This window comes from Oratosquilla oratoria, chromosome 30 (assembly GCF_046742065.1).
Source record: "Oratosquilla oratoria isolate Oo_2021 chromosome 30, ASM4674206v1, whole genome shotgun sequence".
Lineage (NCBI taxonomy): Eukaryota > Metazoa > Arthropoda > Malacostraca > Stomatopoda > Squillidae > Oratosquilla > Oratosquilla oratoria.
The window spans coordinates 50,482,162-50,501,917 of NC_134806.1; the positions used below are offsets into that span (position 1 = coordinate 50,482,162).

The 19,756-nt window shown below is 38.6% G+C and overlaps 2 protein-coding genes across 6 annotated transcripts in view; one reads left to right on the forward strand and one right to left on the reverse strand.

Annotated features, from left to right (window-relative positions):
* The window catches only part of Exn (Ephexin), a 79,021-nt gene extending 68,288 nt beyond the window's left edge, over nucleotides 1-10,733 (forward strand). For 2 of the 3 annotated variants that reach the window (XM_076213015.1, XM_076213016.1), the window contains 3 exons: nucleotides 411-521; nucleotides 982-1,075; nucleotides 9,455-10,733. In XM_076213015.1, coding sequence (XP_076069130.1) covers nucleotides 411-521; nucleotides 982-1,075; nucleotides 9,455-9,702 — 453 coding nt within the window. In that variant the 3' untranslated portion in view covers nucleotides 9,703-10,733. Of the gene's footprint in view, nucleotides 1-410; nucleotides 522-981; nucleotides 1,076-4,542; nucleotides 5,234-9,454 lie in introns of all 3 variants that reach the window. The other variant, XR_012967796.1, reaches the window with a different exon arrangement.
* Nucleotides 10,734-12,041: 1,308 nt separating this feature from the next.
* Nucleotides 12,042-19,410, reverse strand: LOC143041186 (uncharacterized). Of its 3 annotated transcripts, none has more exons than XM_076213019.1 (2): nucleotides 19,306-19,410; nucleotides 12,042-14,684 (listed from the first exon to the last, which is right to left on the reverse strand). In XM_076213019.1, exon 2 carries the CDS (start codon nucleotides 14,342-14,344, stop codon nucleotides 13,712-13,714), a length of 633 nt encoding a protein of 210 aa, XP_076069134.1. In that variant the 5' UTR covers nucleotides 14,345-14,684; nucleotides 19,306-19,410; the 3' UTR covers nucleotides 12,042-13,711. The 3 variants fall into 3 exon arrangements, with proteins under 3 accessions (XP_076069134.1, XP_076069132.1, XP_076069133.1); XM_076213017.1 differs by lacking the exon at nucleotides 19,306-19,410 and adding an exon at nucleotides 18,935-19,071; XM_076213018.1 differs by lacking the exon at nucleotides 19,306-19,410 and adding an exon at nucleotides 18,935-19,049 and having other exon boundaries at nucleotides 12,042-14,694.
* Between the last annotated feature and the right edge of the window lie 346 nt (nucleotides 19,411-19,756).

Here is a 19,756-nt window from a genome sequence, read left to right on the forward strand (position 1 = left end):
TCAGAGTTGGATCCTAGCAATGTGACATGAAATGGCCTTTGGTATTGTATATGTATATATAGAAATGTCAGAGTGCAGGGTGATCTAATAGAGGTGTTCTAATAGGTCAGGGGCTATAACAAAGGTGATGTGGGCAAGGTCATCATATTAAGACAGCAGGGCAGGACTCGCAGAAATGGATTTAAATTAGACAATATCAGGTGAAGGAAACAGGCAAGAACTGGTTTACCAATAGTGGTTAATATATGTAGCGAGTACTGAAGCAATTGGTTGTTTTAAGATGAGGTTAGATAGCTTATTAATAGGGATGATAGATGGTAATGGACATGGAACTGCCTAGTGTTAGCCTTATGGTTTCATGCAGTCCCCCCATTATGCTCTTAAACAAGTTTATGTATATCTTTTTGCAGGTTTTATCGTGCCCACTTGAATCTGATCGAGCACGATGGGTAGACGCCGTCACCCCACGAACATCCGAAAACCCAGATGAACGAATATACGAAGAATGGGACTGCCCACAGGTATGTGCATGTTTTGTGAAATTAATGAATTGTTGCCTCAAATGGAAAACCTGTAGCCCACAGAGCTCTCCAGGAAGAGACTTTGAAATGTTGTCGGTATTGTATCAGTGTGGGACCGATTCTACATCACTGGATTGGAGTTGTTTTGGGAGGGGATCAGTCGCCGGTTGTCAAATACAGTTTGAAGTTGATCATGAAAAAGAAATCTTGGGCCCAGTCTAGAGATCAAGTGCCAGCCCCTAAGGGTGCACCTCCTAATGAGAAGGGAATGAGGGAGTTAAAGACGGTTTTTGAAAATGGATATATCTGCCGTCCATCTTGTGTGCCCAGGCACCTGCCTCTGTACCATTTTTGTGAAACACACATGCAAGTGAAAATTCAGCTTCATAACAATGAAAATTTATAGAGTTTAGTGTTTATCTATGATGCTGTTTCTGAACGTTGCACATTTATCTGATAGGTGCAAGCCATCAATTCGTTCACTGCAACACAGCCTGATGAATTGTCGCTGGAAGTATCCGATGTCGTCAATGTCTTACGCAAAATGGCAGATGGTGAGTACTCAAAGCTTACAGATAATCTTTGTCTTGTTTTACAAGTGTAGACAATTCAGACAAATGAATATTTTTATATTTTACATGTAGCTACCTCTTTTTATTTTCTATTTATTTACATACATATACCAAGGCTTTTTCCCCCTTACCAGGGAGGTAGCCAAAAAGGAAAAGGCATAAAATCATTTCCACCCATTCCATCCTTGAATACACTCCACAACCCCTCCACCCTCCCTCTTATCTTAGCACCTCCTGGATGACGGGTCATCCCTGCACCTTGTCCACTGCCCTGGGTCAGAAGCAGTGTTGCAAGACACAACACATCCACAGCAAGGCTGATTCATTAAATCAGCGACCCCCCCTCTCCGTCCCTCCAATGCATAAAAGGAGAAGACGGTGAGAAATCCCTTCGGGCTGCGTCAAATTTTGCTCACACATACTACCTCACCCCCCATCCCCCCACCCATTCCACCTCATGCAATCACAACATCATCCATATACAATCATTCTCCATTCACCCCTGTCTTTTGTCCTCTCCCGTCCTTCCTCAACAGACATTCCCTCTTCCCCAAAGCCCCCTTCACCCCATTCATCCACCTCATCCTAGGACGTCCCCTCATCTTCACTCCCTCCATATCTGCCTTCCATACCTCTTTTACTAGTCTTTCTTTGCTCATTCTTTCCATGTGTCCAAACCATCCTAATATTCTTTCATCAACCCTATCTCCCAGCTCCCTTTCCCCCCCAGTTCTCCTCCTCACCTCCTCATTTCTCACTCTATCTAGCCTAGTAACCCCCATCATACGTCTCAGACACCTCATCTCAAACACATTCAAACTCCTTCTCTCTTCTTCTCTTATGTTCCATGTTTCTGCCCCATACAGTGCTGTTGGTACAATCACTCCTTCATACAGTCTCCTCGTAACATCCATTCCTAAATGTCTATTCCTCATTACACTCTTTAATCCACCAAGGCATTTACTCGCTTCTCTCAATCTACATTCTACCTCCACCTTCACTCCACCTTTTCCTGCCACATTTGCACCCAAGTATCTAAAATTATCCACTTCCTCCAGTCGCTCTCCCTTAATGCTCACTTCCAGTCTACTGCCACATTCACCCCTTGTACATCTCATCACCTTACTTTTACCCACATTTATCTTTAGCTTTCTTCTATCACATACTCTCCCAAACTCTGCCACCAACTTCCTCAATCCCTCCTCCGATCCTGCCACAAGTGCAGTGTCGTCCGCAAACAACAGCTGGCTCACCTTCCACTTTTCTCCATTTTCTTTAACCATCTCCAATCCCTGACCCACTACCCTTGCATTTACCTCTCACACCATCCCATCCATGTATAAGTTGAACAGCCAGGGCGACATAACGCATCCTTGACGAAGTCCCACCTTTACCTCGAACCACTCACTCTCTCCATTTCTAATCCTGACACAAGCTCTACTACTCTCATAAAAACTCTTGACAGCTCCCAGAAGCTTTCCTCCTATCCCATATATCTGCATAACCTCCCACAGTGCCTTTCTGTCTACCCTATCGTAAGCCTTTTCCAGATCCATAAAAGCCCAAAAAACATCCTTCCCCTTTCCTATAGCTTTCTCACATATCTGTCTTACCACAAAGATCTGATCTACTCAACCTCTACCTGTCCTAAATCCACACTTTTCCTCACCAATTACTCCTTCTGTTCCTCTCCTAATCCTCTCAATCAAGATCCTCCCATAAGCCTTCCCAACTACACTTAACAAGCTAATCCCTCTGAAACTACTACATTCACACTTGTCCCCTTTTCCCTTGTAAAGAGGAACTATACAGGCACTCTTCCAGTCCTCCGGCACTCTACCCTCTCTCCAGCAAACATTAAATAACTTCACCAGCCAGTCCACCATCACTGTACCTCCCTTTTTCAGACATTCTGCATGGCATCCATCCAGACCAGGTGCCTTACCTGCTTTCATCATCTTAACAACTGCCTTCACCTCATCCTTCCTTATTTCTCCTCCATTCTCCTCACTCATCACTGTCATTTTCTTAGCATTTCCCACTGCAGCTATCTTTCCCTCCCTATCCTCCTTCACATTTAGCTACTCCCTAAAATATTCTGCCCATCTTCCCCTTACTGCCTTCTCTTCCATTATCATCTCTCCATCTGCACCTTTTACCTTTTCTTCTCTACTTGATTCGCCTCCTCTTCCTCTCTTAATTTCTTTCCAAAACATCTTTTTATTACTTTCAAAATTTTCTGTTATACTCTTACCCCATTTCACATCTGCTCTCCTCTTTGCCTCCTTTACCTTTTTTTACTTCTCTTTTCTTTTCTTTGTACCTCTCATATGACTCCCTCATCCTATTTTGTAACCAATCTGTGAAAGCTCGCTTCTTCTCTTCTACAACCTTCTTTGTTTCCTCATCCTACCATTCACTACCCTTCCTTCTATTTCCTCCTGTCCTTCTTGTTCCACACACCATCCTTGCACACTTTATGACTCCCTCCTTGAACCATCCCCATTCCTCCTCCACACCTAGCTCTACTCTATCCTTCACTCCCTCCCACTCCTCCTTCAGCTTCTTTTCGTACTCCTTCTCCTTTTCCTTTTCATTCAAAGAGTTCACTCTAAGAACCTCCCTACCTTTTGTCCCTTTCCTCTTTCTCCATCTATCCTCCACTCTCAACTTACCTTCCACCAAAAAATTATCTGATATTCCCCCACCCTCTCCTCTTAGCACTTGTACATCCTTAACTCTTCCTATCATAATCCTATTTACCACTACATAATCCATTAACGCTCTATCTACCACCTTCCCTCCACCACCCTCTCCCATGTGTACTTATGCTTGACTTTCTTCCGAAACACTGTATTTGCTATCATCAACTCTCTTTCTAGACACATTTCCACCATCAACTCTCCACTACGATTCTTTCCTGGAACTCCACATTTCCCAACCACTCCATCAATTGGACTATTTCCTACCCAAGCATTAAGGTCTCCCAGTACTATTACATTGACATTTCTCCCTAAATCCTCTATGCACTCATTTAAATCTATCCAAAAGGCCTCCCTTTCTTCTACACTCTTCTCACTCCCAGGCCCATATGCACTTACAAAGACCCACATCTCCTTTCCCAGTTTCACCTTCATCCACATTATCCTTGAGGAATCCTCCTTCCACTCCACTACACATTTACCTATCTCTTCACTTACTAGAATAGCCACCCCTTCCCTCCCTCGCCCTCTCTTCACTCCTGATAACCTCCCACTTACACTCACCCTTCCCTTTCAACTTAGTTTCACTCAAAGCCAACACATCCATCTTTCTTCTCACAAACATACTACCTGTCTCTTCCCTTTTACTCTCATCTGTACCACATCCCCGCACATTAAAAGACCCAAACCTTAGGGTGCTGGTCTGAAAACTCCCAGACCCTCTTATGCCTGTACTTTTTCTTTTAGGAATGTCCCCTGTGGGGCTACAAGGAGAAGGATGTCTAGTCCCAATCCCCGTCCCTTTCTTCTCACCTCTTACGATCCAAGTGGAAATACTTGGTGGCAGTATTCTTTTCCCCCACCACAGGGAATTCCCCCACCACAGAAAAAGCATACTCAGAGAAATGGTACAGGACAGCCAACAAGGGGTTGGGGAACAGCATAACGGAGGGACAGTCGTAGTATAAAAGTGTCATCATTTCTCTATGAACAGAGTTTTCCTCTATCATAGACAATATGATGTGTGGCTCTGGTCCATAGGGGCGCCCCATATAGACCCTAAAGTATCAACTGCATGCTACTTTGCCACAATATCATGCAGCCAATACCCCAGACGGGGTATTTATTTTTTCCATAGTCAGTGAAATGGGGAATTGATTAAAAATTATTTGATAATGATAACCGTGTATGATAAGTGGACGATAACAATAATGATAATGTCATATGGTAACAATAATGATAAGTGGATGGTAACAATAACGACAACAGTCCACAGTACTAATAATAACAGTGATAGATAACAATATAGACTTGTGGAACAAATTGGTTAAAAATGAAACCGAAACCAGCACTATAAAAGATTTTAAAGCAGCGTTTGACAAGAAGAGGAAAAGAGACAGGACCATGAGCATTGCTCCGTACCTGTACACTGTGACTAGTTAAGTACATGTACATGTCTAGGTATGTTTAACCAAGAACAAATACATGAATGAATGTGAGAGAAGTATGAGAAAGCTAATGTGTTATATTAATACGTTTTGGCAAAAAAAGACCTATAGGTGGTTATCTAGCCAAGACATAGGAACGGTCTTTGCTACGTTTCTTGTAGGTCCCCTGCCACCTTTATTCATGTAGATCTAGGTTCACGTAACACACTGCACCATGATGCAGTTCCAGAAGGCAATCGCCCTATATTTACATTGATTCTTGTGGAGAAAGTAGGATTGAATGTGAAGGTTTTTTTCAAAAAACGAGCCTGACATAAAAAGAGGTAGCTACGGTTTGCCACTGTGCATGGCTTATTGACTAGCTTGAAGCCACAGCATTGCATGATCAGAAGCTTTTTTACAGTATCTATATGGAATTCAGCTTATAAATTATGGTTTTTACTGTTAGCATGTATGTATTATACTAACAAAACTATACGTAATTTTGTGATGTGTTAGCTGCTTCAGAAGACATGCATGCATTGTATCAGACTTATTTGTTTATTTATTATAGATATTATTTTTTTTTTTTTTTATGGAAAGTGAGTGCATGGTGTGCCAAATAATGTATAATGAAGCTTATACCGCTTTAGATTGACTTGTGTATTCATAGGACTGCAGCGAGACTTAGGAACAGTATACTGACACTTCACAGGTTTTGTTATGACTGATGCAGGATGGTTATATTTATATCAGGGTGTCCCCTAGTTTTATTTTATTTATTTATTTATTTTTTTTTTTTTCCTAGCAAGCAAATATGAGGGGACAATGTAGGAGGGTCAACATGTAAGTGAAAATGTGGGACCCCACTATGGATGTGCTGTGTCTTGCTGCATTGCTTATGACCCTGGGAGTGGGCAGGGCATAGGGATGACCCTTCATCCATGAGGAGCTAAGATGAGAAGAAAACAAATGGGAGTGGGGAGTGGGTGGAACCTTGAGTGGCTACCACCCATATAAGGGTGGAGAAAGCTTTTTGGTATATAGATAGAATATAGAACAAAGACCTCAGTCAATCCGTCACTCCAGGTCGCTCCTCTAGAAGGCCCACAGCCCCCAGGTAACCGACAACGGTCACTGGGCAGGTCCGTATGTCACTCGAGGAATACGTATTGTCTGGAGATTATTAGTGTTGTGCCGTGAAAGCAGGGGTGTAATATCAATTTTGTAGGTATTGGATCTCCGGAGAGCCTGACAAGTCTCCCCTCCCTGTCCCGTCCCGTCCCTATGTAGACACTCCTCAACTTACGAACAAATCACATTCCAAACAGCAGTTCATAACTCAGTGTTCATAAGTCGTTATTCAACATAATTTATTTGGTACTCAAGTGTACATGCGTATGATATACAGTCAATACACGTTTTCTCATCCTAAAACATGTTACAAATGATACATAAAACAAAAATAAATTGTAATACTAATACTTTAATGTTGAATTTCTTGTCTTTTAAACTGGTAAAGTAGCTTGAGGCTCCTTCGTATGTCTGAAAATTCACAAGTCGAATGTTCACAAGAAGAGGAGTGTATGTACAGTACCTCTCTGTGTCGTATGATGGTTAAATATTTCATGTTCTCACTAATTATCATGAAATTAATATAATCGTCAAACAAAAAGAAAAGAGCCACCCAGAAGTGGAAGAGCAGTTCTCTGGTGGACTGCGGCAACACTAGCACCCCTGAGCATAGGATGAGGTAGTCATTGTCTTTCATGTGATGGTCGTTTCTCGATGTGGGTATGTGTACTGATGTGACGTCACCATAAGAAATGGGATCTTTCCTGTTATTGCCCCACCACTTTTTAATTTTGTTTATTTTAGGTTAGGTTAACCTAACCTATCCTATCCTAAGATAAACAAAATCAAAGATAACAGAAAAATAAAAAAATTTAGTGGTGGGGCAATAACAGGAAAGATCCAAGAAATGTCCTGTTCTCTCCCAGACTCCTCTAACTTGAAAGCATTTTAGTTCAAGGTTTATCTGACCCTGTGCCGACACAAGGACATCCGGGTACTGCGGAAGCTTAGCGTGCCGACGTACAAAGTGGGTTGATGTGCTTTGACCAAAACTGAGCGTAACCTTGGCATGACTTTGGTGCACGCTTTCTTGTTCGAGCAACGGCTGAGCAGAGTTGAGGATCTGTATTTGCACCGTGCACGGGGGTGTCTGCAGACTGGGGGATGTGCAGGGCGCTTAAGGTTTACTTCATTCTAATTTCTTTCACAAAACATTAAATTTTGAGCTTTGTCATTTTTCAAATTTCTGTAAATGTATTTTTGATAAACATCCCAGTTTCATATGATTTATTAATGTTTATTTATTGACTTCTTTTATTCGTTTTGTTTATTAATTTCATTTGATATGCACCTCCCTCAAAGACTTTCAGTGGACACCCAAGACTGCATATGGCCACTCAACTCTTAGACTGGATAGATGTTGCTGCTTGGTTTCATTCTTTATAACTGTGTGCACCTCGTTACTTTCATGTAATCTTTTAAGTTTTGGTAGAATGCCATCTTAAAGCTATTATAAAAGGAAATACTCAAATATTTTTTAAAAGTAGTACATAATGTACAAAGACTTTTTTTTTTTTTTTGTAAGCCTTCATAAACTTAAGATCAGTTAATTAGTGCATTGGTAGTGTCATCAGAAGCATATTGGTCTCACATTTGCTTGGTCATGGGTTTGAATCCCACACTCCTATCTAATTCCCAGCCAGCTCCCCACCAACAGTCCCCAAAGCATATCATAGGGCAAAGGTGACGGTTTCAGCCACAGCTACTCAGCATTTCTTGGTGTAATTACTAGTTTAATATAGTTGATCAAATATATCTACTATATTTGAACTTGCATAAATGTTTATAGTTATTTTAGTAATACATTCATATCAGAAATGAAAGATTCCGTGAATATTTTGTGCATTCTGCCTTTGCTTAAAAGACTGCAAAGTAAATGCAGCGTACTGAGACAAAACTGCCAGTATAAATTTCAAATTCTATTTATCCTTTGCATTTCCCTCTTAGTGCACATTGTATTGTACTGGTTTCTAAATAACAGTGCAATATTTATTGTATGGAACCTTCAAAGCTCTACAATGCACTCCAATTTTATTTATTTTTTTGTTTTTCTTGGATTTCTTGTACCTCATATTTATTGTTAATATGTCCACCATATCATACTCTCAACATTACTGTTGACGTACTTGTACATCTACACTACGCACATTGACCTAAGATGAATGACATCTTCCAAGCACATTCACTATTATTCATCATTTTTATTTCTTCATGTTTTCTATTTGTGCATTTCTTTTGGCATTTATGAGTATATATTTCAGATTTAAAGCACCCATTTTCTTTCTCATGTCTTGAAAGGATTGTTGAATGTTAATTATTCTGAATTTATAGATTTGTAAATTAAGAAACTAGTAATTTGGGGAAAAAATGGATTAAAGATTGTATCAAGATTGCCTTGAGCATTTTAATAATATAAAAAATTATTATCAGAGATATGTTTGTTAGTACCCAGCATGTATTGTCCCTAAACTGCTGATTATAATAATAATGACTGTAACTTTCAAGTTTTGCTGGCTGGAAACTACTTTGTGTTGTACAACTGTGGGACAGTTTCTATTTGTGCACTGGTGGCATCGTAAAAAGGATGCTGGGATTGCATTTCCTTAGGTGTGGGTTCGAATCCTGCACTCTTTTCCAATTCCCAGCAGTGACCATTACCTGCCATAATGGTCCAAGTGCATCCTAGGGGCAAAGGTGATTGCTTCCGCTGTAGCTATGTAGTGCCTCCTAGCGTAGGCTCATCACCTGTTTCTGAGTTGTCAGCAGGTGGAGGTGCTGATCCAGTGGTGTTGACAACCCTGTCACTTTCTTGCTCTCTCTCTCTCTCTCTCTCTTCACATAAATAGAGATAACTGCTCCCTCCTCCTCCTCCCCCTAGATAATGTGACAGAAATAGGGTCACTCACTGGTACAACACAATTTTGAGACTGTGGGTTTCCAGTTTACTATAAACTTTAAAAATCCAAATTGACATCATTACTGCTGAGGTATCATGGTAGCATTCCATATCTATGTCCATAGAAGACAGTTGTTATTAGACACAGAATCTCCCAATTGACATCATTGGTATCATTGCACATCTTTCGTCCACTGCTCAGGTCTGTACCACGGGGAACGCATACGCGATGGTGAGCGTGGCTGGTTCCCGTCAAGCTGCTGTATGGAGATTGCCTCTGCCCACGTGCGGGCCAGGAACCTGCGGCAGAGGTACCGCCTTCTGGCCATCTCGGGAACTTTTCTCAACGAGCTCAAGAAGGAGAAGGAGAGGTACGACAAGGAGGAGAAGAAGAAGGAGCGTCGAAAAACGATGACGATCAAAGAAGTGATATCTTCCCTGGAAGCATGATGATGATGATGATGTTTTGTATCGTGTTGTTGTTGAATAGTTCTTTGTTGTCTAACGTAAGAAAGGGTAGAACCTTCCTTAGTTATATATTGACTAAAGCGAATCTGTTGTACATACAAATACTTTTGTATATGGACTATTTAAAATGTTTCATTAGTATTTAATAATGAGGGTAGATATATTCAATTGCTGGACAGTCAAATTACCATAAGAGCAATGATTACCGGAGGAAATTGCAGGAAGGAGAAAAATACTCAAACGAGCATTTAAAAGTGAAAAATCCCTATTATTGGCATCAGTGTTGTAGTTGTCTCTAGCTTTAACTATAGCCTGGGATTTTAGCTGTTGATGTATTCCATACATAAAACAGGTCCTGTGAAGGTGGCGAGAAATTCGTAAATTTCACTTCGAATTTCTTCTTTATTTGCAAAGTGCAATTTTGAGATAGATAAAGCGGAAAGGGACGGAGAAGCCCCTCTCCCATGCCTCCCCACCTTGCTTTGTGGGTGACGACACACGAGCTGAAAAAGAAGGGAAAGAATTGCTATTTGTTGTAGTTTAATATAGTTTTGTATTCAAATTCTGTGCAGCGAGTTTATTGTTCTTATCAAGTCCAAGCAAATCCAGTGCAATAGGTTGTTCGTTATTTAGGATTGGAACATAAGTTGCAAACCGTATTTGGAATGCAGTGATGACCAAAGAAAGATCAGCCGTACTTTGTGACAGCTGGTGTCGCAAAATTTAAAAAAAAGTCATGGTGGTGTTCTTCGATGAGAGATTCTAACGCTGAAATTATGGTTGTTGCCCAATGCCACACGAACGTCTGCAGACGTTTGTGATTGTATTTCTGTAGAAGAAACATGTGTGCGTATGTAAAGGTCATTACTGTCTTTCGGACAGTAATGACCTCTTTCGAGCATATGCTGTACACAGTATTGGAAAGTGTATATATATTTGGATAACTTCCATAGCTGTAAGCTTTGTGTACATAAGATTTTTATGTAATGACAAAATAAAAGCTTTTGACTATACTTTGAAATCTTATTTCTTGTGACAGCAATGGGAAAGGAAATTGGAAGAGAAATAAGAAAAGATGAGGTACAAGGAGCATTGGAATTTATGAAAACTGGTAAAGCCGATTTAATGAAGCGGTCTTGCTGTGGATGTGCTGTGTCTTGTGACACTGCCTCTGACCCAGGACAGTGGGCGAGATGCAGGGATGACCCATCATCCAGGAGGTGCCAAGATAAGAGGGTGGAAGGGAGTGGAGTATGACAGAGATGGAATGGGTGGAAGTGGTTTTTATGTCTTAGTATGGTAAAGCACTTGGGTTGGATAAGTGTCATGCATAGTGTCTGAAGAAGGGAAGTACAGTAATAGTGGACTGGCTAGTGAGGTTGTTTAATGTGTGTCTAAGGGAGGGGAGAGTGCCTGTATAGTTCCACTTTACAAAGGAAAATGGGACAAATGTGAATGCAGCAACAGAGGGATCAGTTTGTGGAGACACTGTATGGCACAGAGACTTGGAATTTAAGAAAGGCAGAAAAGATCATTCTGTAAAGTGGTGGGTGTTAAAAGGATGGAATTTTTTATGTATAAAGATCTCCCATGAATATTGGTTGGAATTATTGTATTTGCAAATAGTGACCATTACCCAGCTCTTACCAGGGTGGAATCAGCGTAATTGCATTCCTTTTTTTTCGAGTTTCAATATGTGTCACTTGAGTGACTACATAAATCAGATAAGAAAGTGATCTCCTTCAGGGAAAAAAAAAAAAAAAAGGGAGTATAAGTCGGACAGAAAACAAATTTAGGCAGAAAGACGAAATCACTACAGGGATAGACCCCAAGGCTAGAGAAAGGGAAAGGATTCGTATTTTCTTTTCTTCTAAAATTTTCAGATGAGAAAAGGGAGCATATATGTGCAAAAATGCAAACCACAACAAACAAGCATGCATTTGGACAAAACTCCCATCAAGCCCATATTAACATGGCTACCGTATGTCAGACCTACTGTACATATTGTTGATGAGTTTGTCAGCAAAAAGGAATGGTGTCATGTGCTCAGAGATATATCTTTATACACTTTTTGTTTATTCCTTTTCCGTGACTTATCCATGGAAGCACATATTTTTCGTTCACAATGAAACATTACATACCTGTTTTGTTGGAGAGCATTACAGTGATATTCAATTATATTGCCATAATCTGTGCTAAAAATTAAAAAACAAATGGAACATTTATGTATGAAGTTAATAGACTATTAACGGAAGTTGCCAATATAACGGAAGTGAATCAGTCCATTATATTCAAAGTTAATCTAAAAGTCAATCTATTATTGAAAAATTTACTTTATTAATAAATGGCCTTTAAAAAATATATAACAATAAATAAAAATAATGATAACTATGAATAAAAATAGCAGGTAATAACCACAGGACTGTCTTTTCCAAAATAGCTTACCATCAAGGAGGCTTTAATTAAAGTTGACCTAACATTCAGGGAAGGATGTGTTACTATGGACATTTTGCAATATATTTCAGAATTGTATGATACTCTCTATCACGAGGTACTTAAGAATAAATATAATCAAAACTACTACTAGACACTACGAACAATTTCTTCTTGGCTCAGATAATAAAACCAACCCATTCAACTAACATCTTGGATTTATTCTTCAACAACAATGAGCAAGTCTCATGACTTCTTATATCACTCTTGAAAAGATTTCACTAAACTGTGGATCTTGTCTCTTCAGGGATTCAATAAACACTGCTGAATATATAATCATAGTTATATTTACATTAACAAGTTACAAGTAACAATGGTGTATACCCCACCCAACTTTCCTCAATGATAAGGTAAATAGAACTGTATCCAATCATAACGTGTCACGCCACTATCGACAGTTTTCCGTAATTACAAGAACATTTGTGCACTTGATGGAACCAAGATTTTGATTATGAACAAGCAAAAATGTAATTACACAGTAGGCCAATCCATGGTCACTTAAATAACTGCACAACAGTGAGTAAACCAAACAACTTTTACAATTGAGAGTATGGATCTCTGACGACTCATCAACCAAACAGGTCTATAACAGTGGATCAATACTTAATAGCTGATTGAACAATCATATAGAAAATTTAAATCACTCAGGTCACACTGAGGACGTCTCTCACCATCAACACACAATAGATGAAATTGACCTTTCGTGGGGAAGTGTAACTCACTACGTGATATCTTAAACAAGTCCCTCGTGAGAAAGCTGAAGAGGATTCTCTTCTGTCTGGGTCACCATGTGATGTCTGAGATTACCTTTTTTTCTGATAAAGTCGTGTGGCACAGATCACACTAGAAGTGACTATCCAGTGTGGGTCACCATGTGTCATTTGAGAGAATGATTTCTTGAGAAAGATGCAATGCACAAGTCACACTTAAAAGGCTTCTCTCCAGTGTGGGTCATGTAATATTTGAGAGCACTCTTTTGTGAGAAAACTGCATCGCACATGTCGCACTCAAAAGGTGCGACTCCAGTGTAGGTCCTCATGTGACCCTTGAGAATTTTGTTGAGAAAGCTGCAACGCAAAGGTCACACTTGAAAGGTGTCTATCCAATGTGGTTCATCATGTAATACTTGAGAGAATGCTTTGTGGAAAAAGCTGCTTCACACAGGTCACACTTGAAAGGCTTCTCTCCAGTGTGGGTCATCACGTGAAGTTCGAGAACAGTCTTCCTTGAGAAAGCTGCTTTGCACAGGTCACACTTGAAAGGCTTCTCTCCCCCCAGTGTGGGTCATCATGTGATATTTGAGAGCACTCTTTTGTGAGAAAGCTGCATTGCAAAGGTCACACTTGAAAGGCTTCTCTCCTGTGTGGGTCATCACGTGATATTTGAGATGACCCTTTTGAGAGAAAGCTTTCTCACACAGGTCACCTTTGAAAGGCTGTTCTCAAGTGTGGATAATCACGTGATGTTTGAGAGCACTTTTTGTTGGGAGAGCTGCATCTCAAGGGTCACACTTGAAGGGTTTACCTGCTGTGTGGATCATCATGTGATATTTGAGGCTACTCTCTCGTGAAAACGCAGAATTGCACAGGTCACAATTGAAAGGCTTCTCTCTAGTATGGGTCACTATATGTCGTTTGAGAGAAGTTTTTTGTGAAAAGGTTGCATCACACAGGTCGCATTGGAAAGGCTTCTCTCCAGTGTGGGTCACGACGTGTCGTTTGAGATCACCCTTAAGTAAGAAACTTTTATCACATAGGCCACACTTGAACGGCTTCTCTCCACTGTGGGTCATCCTGTGTGGTTTGAGAGCACTCTTTCCTGAGAAAGCTGCATCGCACAGGTCACATTTGAAAGGCTTTTCTCCAGTGTGGGTCATCACGTGATACTTGAGAGCACTTTTGGTTGAGCAAGCTGCATCGCAAAGGTCACACTTGAAGGGTTTTTCTCCTGTGTGGGTCATCGTGTGATATTTGAGGGAGATCTTTCTTGTGAAAGCTGCATCGCACAGGTCACACTTGAAAGGCTTTTCTCCTGTGTGGGTCATCATGTGACATTTGAGAGAACTCTTTCCCACGAAAGCTGCATCGCACAGGTCACACTTGAAAGGCTTCTCTCCAGTGTGGGCCATCATGTGACATTTGAGAGCACTCTTTCCCGAGAAAGCCGTATCACATGTGTCACATTAAAAAAGCTTCTCTCCTGTGTGGGTCATCACGTGACATTTGAGAGCACTCTTTCCCGAGAAAGCTGCATCGCACAGGTCACAATTGTGGGTCATCACCTGACATTTGAGAGCACTTTTTCATGAGAATGCTGTATCAAACGAGTCACAATTGAAAGCCTTCTCTCCACTCTGAGTCTTCACGTGTTCTTGAAGTGTAATCTTTCTTGAAAAGGTTGTGTCACACAGGATTCTATTTCATGATGAATATGTGGAATCTTCAAGGAAATACTGGTATTTACCCCTCGACCTGAAAGAAACTATATATAATAAGTTCGACATCTCATTTTTTGAGAGCATGTAATAGTAGTAACACAAGATTTTTCAAATATAGTGGGGCATTAATAAAAATGTGAAAGGAAACAAACAACTCGTACTAAAGAAGAAGCTTAAAGGAAGAGAGAAATGGAAGGTTGAGCAAATACTAACAAATATGTAGTTGTAAAGAAATTATTAAAAAAAAAAAGTTGCAAAATAAATAACTAATTATGAAACATCAAGGAAAATTACCAGATGAATAAATACTGCAAAGAAATAGAGAACATGAGAAAAAGAGATCTGTGTATAATGTAGGATACAATAGCATAAAAGGATATCAGAAATTTTGACAAAAAAAAAAAAAAAAAAAAAAAAAAAAAAAATTTCAGACAAGCACAACACACATGCAGGGCACATGCAGGACAATGCCCCAGAGCGGCACTTTTTTTTTTTTTTTTTTTTTTTTTTTTGGGGGGGCACTTTTGGTGAAAAAAAGGTAAAGCAAATTCCCTTTAATGTACTTTTAATGCATGATTTATTTATCATGAGTTGTCAGGTTTAAAACATTCTCAGGTTACATGTGAATCATGCTAGTGACCAGATGTGCAAGGTGGTGGTGTTGGGGGGGGGGGGGGAGCGGCACTTACCCATGTCAGGGCCCTGCACACCAATCAATAATCTCATAAATCACCGTTTCCCTCCCCCCCTCCCTCCAACTCAAGGTTGGCGGGAAAAGTAACATTCCTCAGAAATACCACCAGAAGCCTGTAAATATATATATACATATATATATATATATATATATATATATATATATACATATATGTGTGTGTGTATATATTGTACACACACACACACACACACATATATATATATATATATATATATATATATATATATATATTGCAGAAACCACCAGGAAATTGTAAAAATCGAATACCGAACCTTTTCGTCTATTTAAGACATCTTCAAAGGTACAGAAAAGCAATACAGAAACAATATATATATATATATGAGAAGAAAGGAGATTTGGAAAGGTCCCATGTTACAAATGGTCACACACCAAATTCAAATTCATATCATCTTCAAATTTTAGATTCAATATTTCTTTCCTTAATCCTTTTGGTGGACAAATAATCCACTTAACAATTGCCCCGTTCTAATACTATATTTGTGTTGACTTATTCTTTTGCCTGTTTGGCCTATGTAAATAAAATCACAATTTTTACATGGTATGCTATAAATACAACCTTCTTTTTCCTCTTGGCAAATTCCTAATTAACAAGCTCTTAATATTGTTTTTCAAAATACTACCTAGATAACAAATTTTTTTAAAATGCTAGGAAAACGGATTGAATTGTTATGGTACGGAATTGTTAACATATTCTTATAATTAAATTGTTTGACCTGTGAAGTATTAAGAAAACATTTCAAAGCTTTGATTTTTGTCTTGTCAATCAGATGTTTTGGATATTTCAAATTTTCTCCGTCATAAATAAATTTTATCTCTTGATCCAAAAACTCAGGGGAACAAATTCTATAAGCTCTCAGAAACATTGATGAAAAAACTGACAAACTTAGAATCTATTACACATATTTCAGGTCTTCTTGAAAAGATTTGCAGTCTTCCTCTGTACTTTCTTTAGTAGCTTCACATCATCTGCAAAGAAGTTCATATAACATTCCACACCTTCATCCATGTCATTTATATATCTAGCATACACTATCGGAGCCAATACAGAGCCTTGTGGGACTCCACTTACCATATCTTCCCAATTTGAGTTCTTGTCTCTAAGTACCACCCTCATTTTTCTCATGTTCAAGAAATCTTTCATCCATTCCAGTAACTTTCCTTGTATTCCATCTTTTATTCCAATTTTCCTTTGTAGCTTTTTCTGTGGTACTTTGTCAAAAGCCTTTTGTAAGTCCAAGAAAGCACAATCTGCCCATCCGTCTCTTTCTTGTATTATTTCTATTAATCTTAAGTAAAAGCATATAAAGTTTGTGGTACATGATCTTCTACTTCTAAAACCAAATTCCTTTGGATCTAGTATTTTGTTTTCTTCCAAGTGTTTAATCCATTTATTCCTCATAACAACTTTTTCACATATTTTTGCTACTGTGCTTGTAAGGGATACCGGTCTATAGTTTCTCGGATTTTCTTTGTCTCCTCCTTTGTATATTGGTACAATATTTGCATTTTTCCAATCTTGTGGTACTTTTCCTTCTTTGAGTGAGAAGTCAATCATCTTATGTATTTTGTCTGTTAGTTCATCTATACACTCTTTCAATATCCAATTTGCAATTCCATCTGGTCTGTGTGACTTTCTGACGTCAAGGTTTTTTATTTGGTCTCTTATTTCTTTCTGTGTCACTGTTATTTTTTTCATTTCGGGGGATCTTCCTCACTGTCCTTCCTCCCAAGTTTGTGAGCTTTCAATTGTAAATACAGACTTAAAATGACTCATCATAACTTCAGCAACTTCTACATCACCTACATACTCTTTATTACCCTTGTGCAGTTTCACCATTTCATGTTTGTCTTTTAGTTTATCATTTACATATATGTAAAATAGTTTAGGTCGGTCTTTGCATTTATCTATTATATCTTTTTCATAGTTTCTTTTTTCCTCCGTATGTATATCTACATATTGGTGTCTCAGTTTGAATTATGTTTGCCATTTGGTCTTTTTTTTTTTTTTTTCATCTTTTCCAGGCATTGTCTCTTCTATCTTTAGCTTCACTACACTTTCTGTTATACCAACACTTTATGTAAACCCTTTTTTTCTTTTATTTGGTACATATTTATCTGTTCCCTACTTGAATATTTCTTTTAATATGTTTCATTTCTCTTCCATCTTTGTTTCTTCATTTGAAAATTTTTTCCAGTTAGCATTTTGAATTTTTTTTCTAGGTTTTACAAAGTCCATTTTGTTGTACATTAATCTTCCTTCTCTATATTTCTCATTTCTTCTCACATCATTTTGTTCTTTTAGTTCGAACTCTATTAATATGTGTGTGTTTCTGTGTGTAATATATATGTATATACATACATACATATATATATATATACATACATACATATATATATATATATATATATATATATATATATATACATATATATATATATATATATATATATATAATGTATATATATATATATGCAACAGTAATCACATAAAACACGTGAATAAAGAAATTTTCCTTGAAACCACAAGGAAATCGTGGTTTCAAGCAAAATATATTGTACTGTATGTATATATATATATATATATATATATATATATATATATATATATATATATATATATATATATATATATATATATATATATATATATTTACATCCTGTACTTGAAAAAGCTGTAACAAGCAATACGTAGTACCAATAAAGGTTTTGATCTCACAAGGTGTTTATTCTCACAAAATATTGGTATTTTTTGCAGAGGCCTACGCCCACCCAATAATGAAGGAAGTCAGAAATCAATGAGTGATTCCTTTACTGCTTTTCATTTGTCAGGGAACATTTTTGACCCCCGCCCCACCCTCCACGCACAGGATTGACAAGCAAGTGAATATATGACATTTGGCAGAAATAGAAGACCATAAGCAAAAATATTATCTTAGACTGGGGGAAGAATAATCTAGACAATCGAACCCTGCCTATAGCTAGGTTAGGTTACACTCACCCCTCACCCCACAGTTCCATCAATGACTAAAACAAGGAGCATGGCGGGAGTAGTTTGTTGAGTTATGGTTATTTAGTCACTTAAAGTAAATTAAAATTATTTCTTTTCTGAAAACGTATTTGTGTCGGAGGCAATCTTACTCACATAATTATCAAAAAGACAACATAAGCCTACTTTTTGGTTAGGTTATGGAGATATTTCACTGCATGTATTTGGTGTATTCCAATCCCAAATAATGTATGTTACTCCTGTAACCCACAACCTTTGCAGCAAAGAAAATTTACCGTGAATAAACTAAGAAACGTACAACTTAATTTGTGGCTTTGTATCTATGGTCGTTGGATAACTTATTATCCAAGAACAAAGCAGTGAAAAAGAGTTCTGACAAAACTACATTCTGCCTACCAAATTGGCAGTGCCCATAGGCCATATCATTGAGATTGAAACTAACATCAATCCAGGAAACCTCAATTTATGAACAGATAAGGAAAATAAATTCTGTCTCACAATAAATACAGGACGGGTGCCCAGAATAACACTTCCTTATCACCTGCATGGTTGTTGTCCTTTCTAATACTATGCCATTTCTTAAGTTGGATTTTCGTACCGAGGACGAGTTAGTGGCAGTCCCCTCTATTTAAATGCGAAGAGTGTGTATCCAATTGGCACACCTCCACCAATCTAGGGTTTAAGAGACTTAGATCGTAAACAAAGGTGGATATTTTTTAATATTGCTGAGATTTACTTTTAACTTAATTTGAACATATTTACTGAGGAGTCAGTATATTAAAAATTGTATAAAATATGTAAAATATACTTAAAGGGACTGAAAGAAATTAATATAAAATTTAACTCCTGTCACAAATTTCCTGGACAGTGGAAGGAGAAGGTGGTGGTTGTAGGGGCGTGGGAAATACGTACCTTAAGTGAGATGAAAAGGGGGATGTGATAGCTTACAGTGGGCAGCCGAGGTCCAGGAGATATGTATCACAGACCGGGACCACGCACGCTCTCTTCACGGCGTGCGTGTACGTAAATCAAAGAGGGGGGGGGGCAACTCATCAAGTTGACCGTCCTAGGCTAATAAAACGTGCATTCCTATTGTGAGTTTTAATGAACTAATTAATTCTACAATCATACACTGGAATCATGCTACTTGTCATTTAGCAATGTGGGTTAACAGTTAACTGGATTTCACTCATATATCCTATCTATTCCCTGCGCTGTACTACTATCTAAATAACTTATATTAAAACCTCTTAACTTAATGTCTTCTACTGAGTGTGGAGACGTCTTCAATAGCCGCGGATTCCTCCTGCTGAGTTCAGATAGGCGCGGGCCCGCTTCTGGATCGGGCGGGAACTGATCGAGC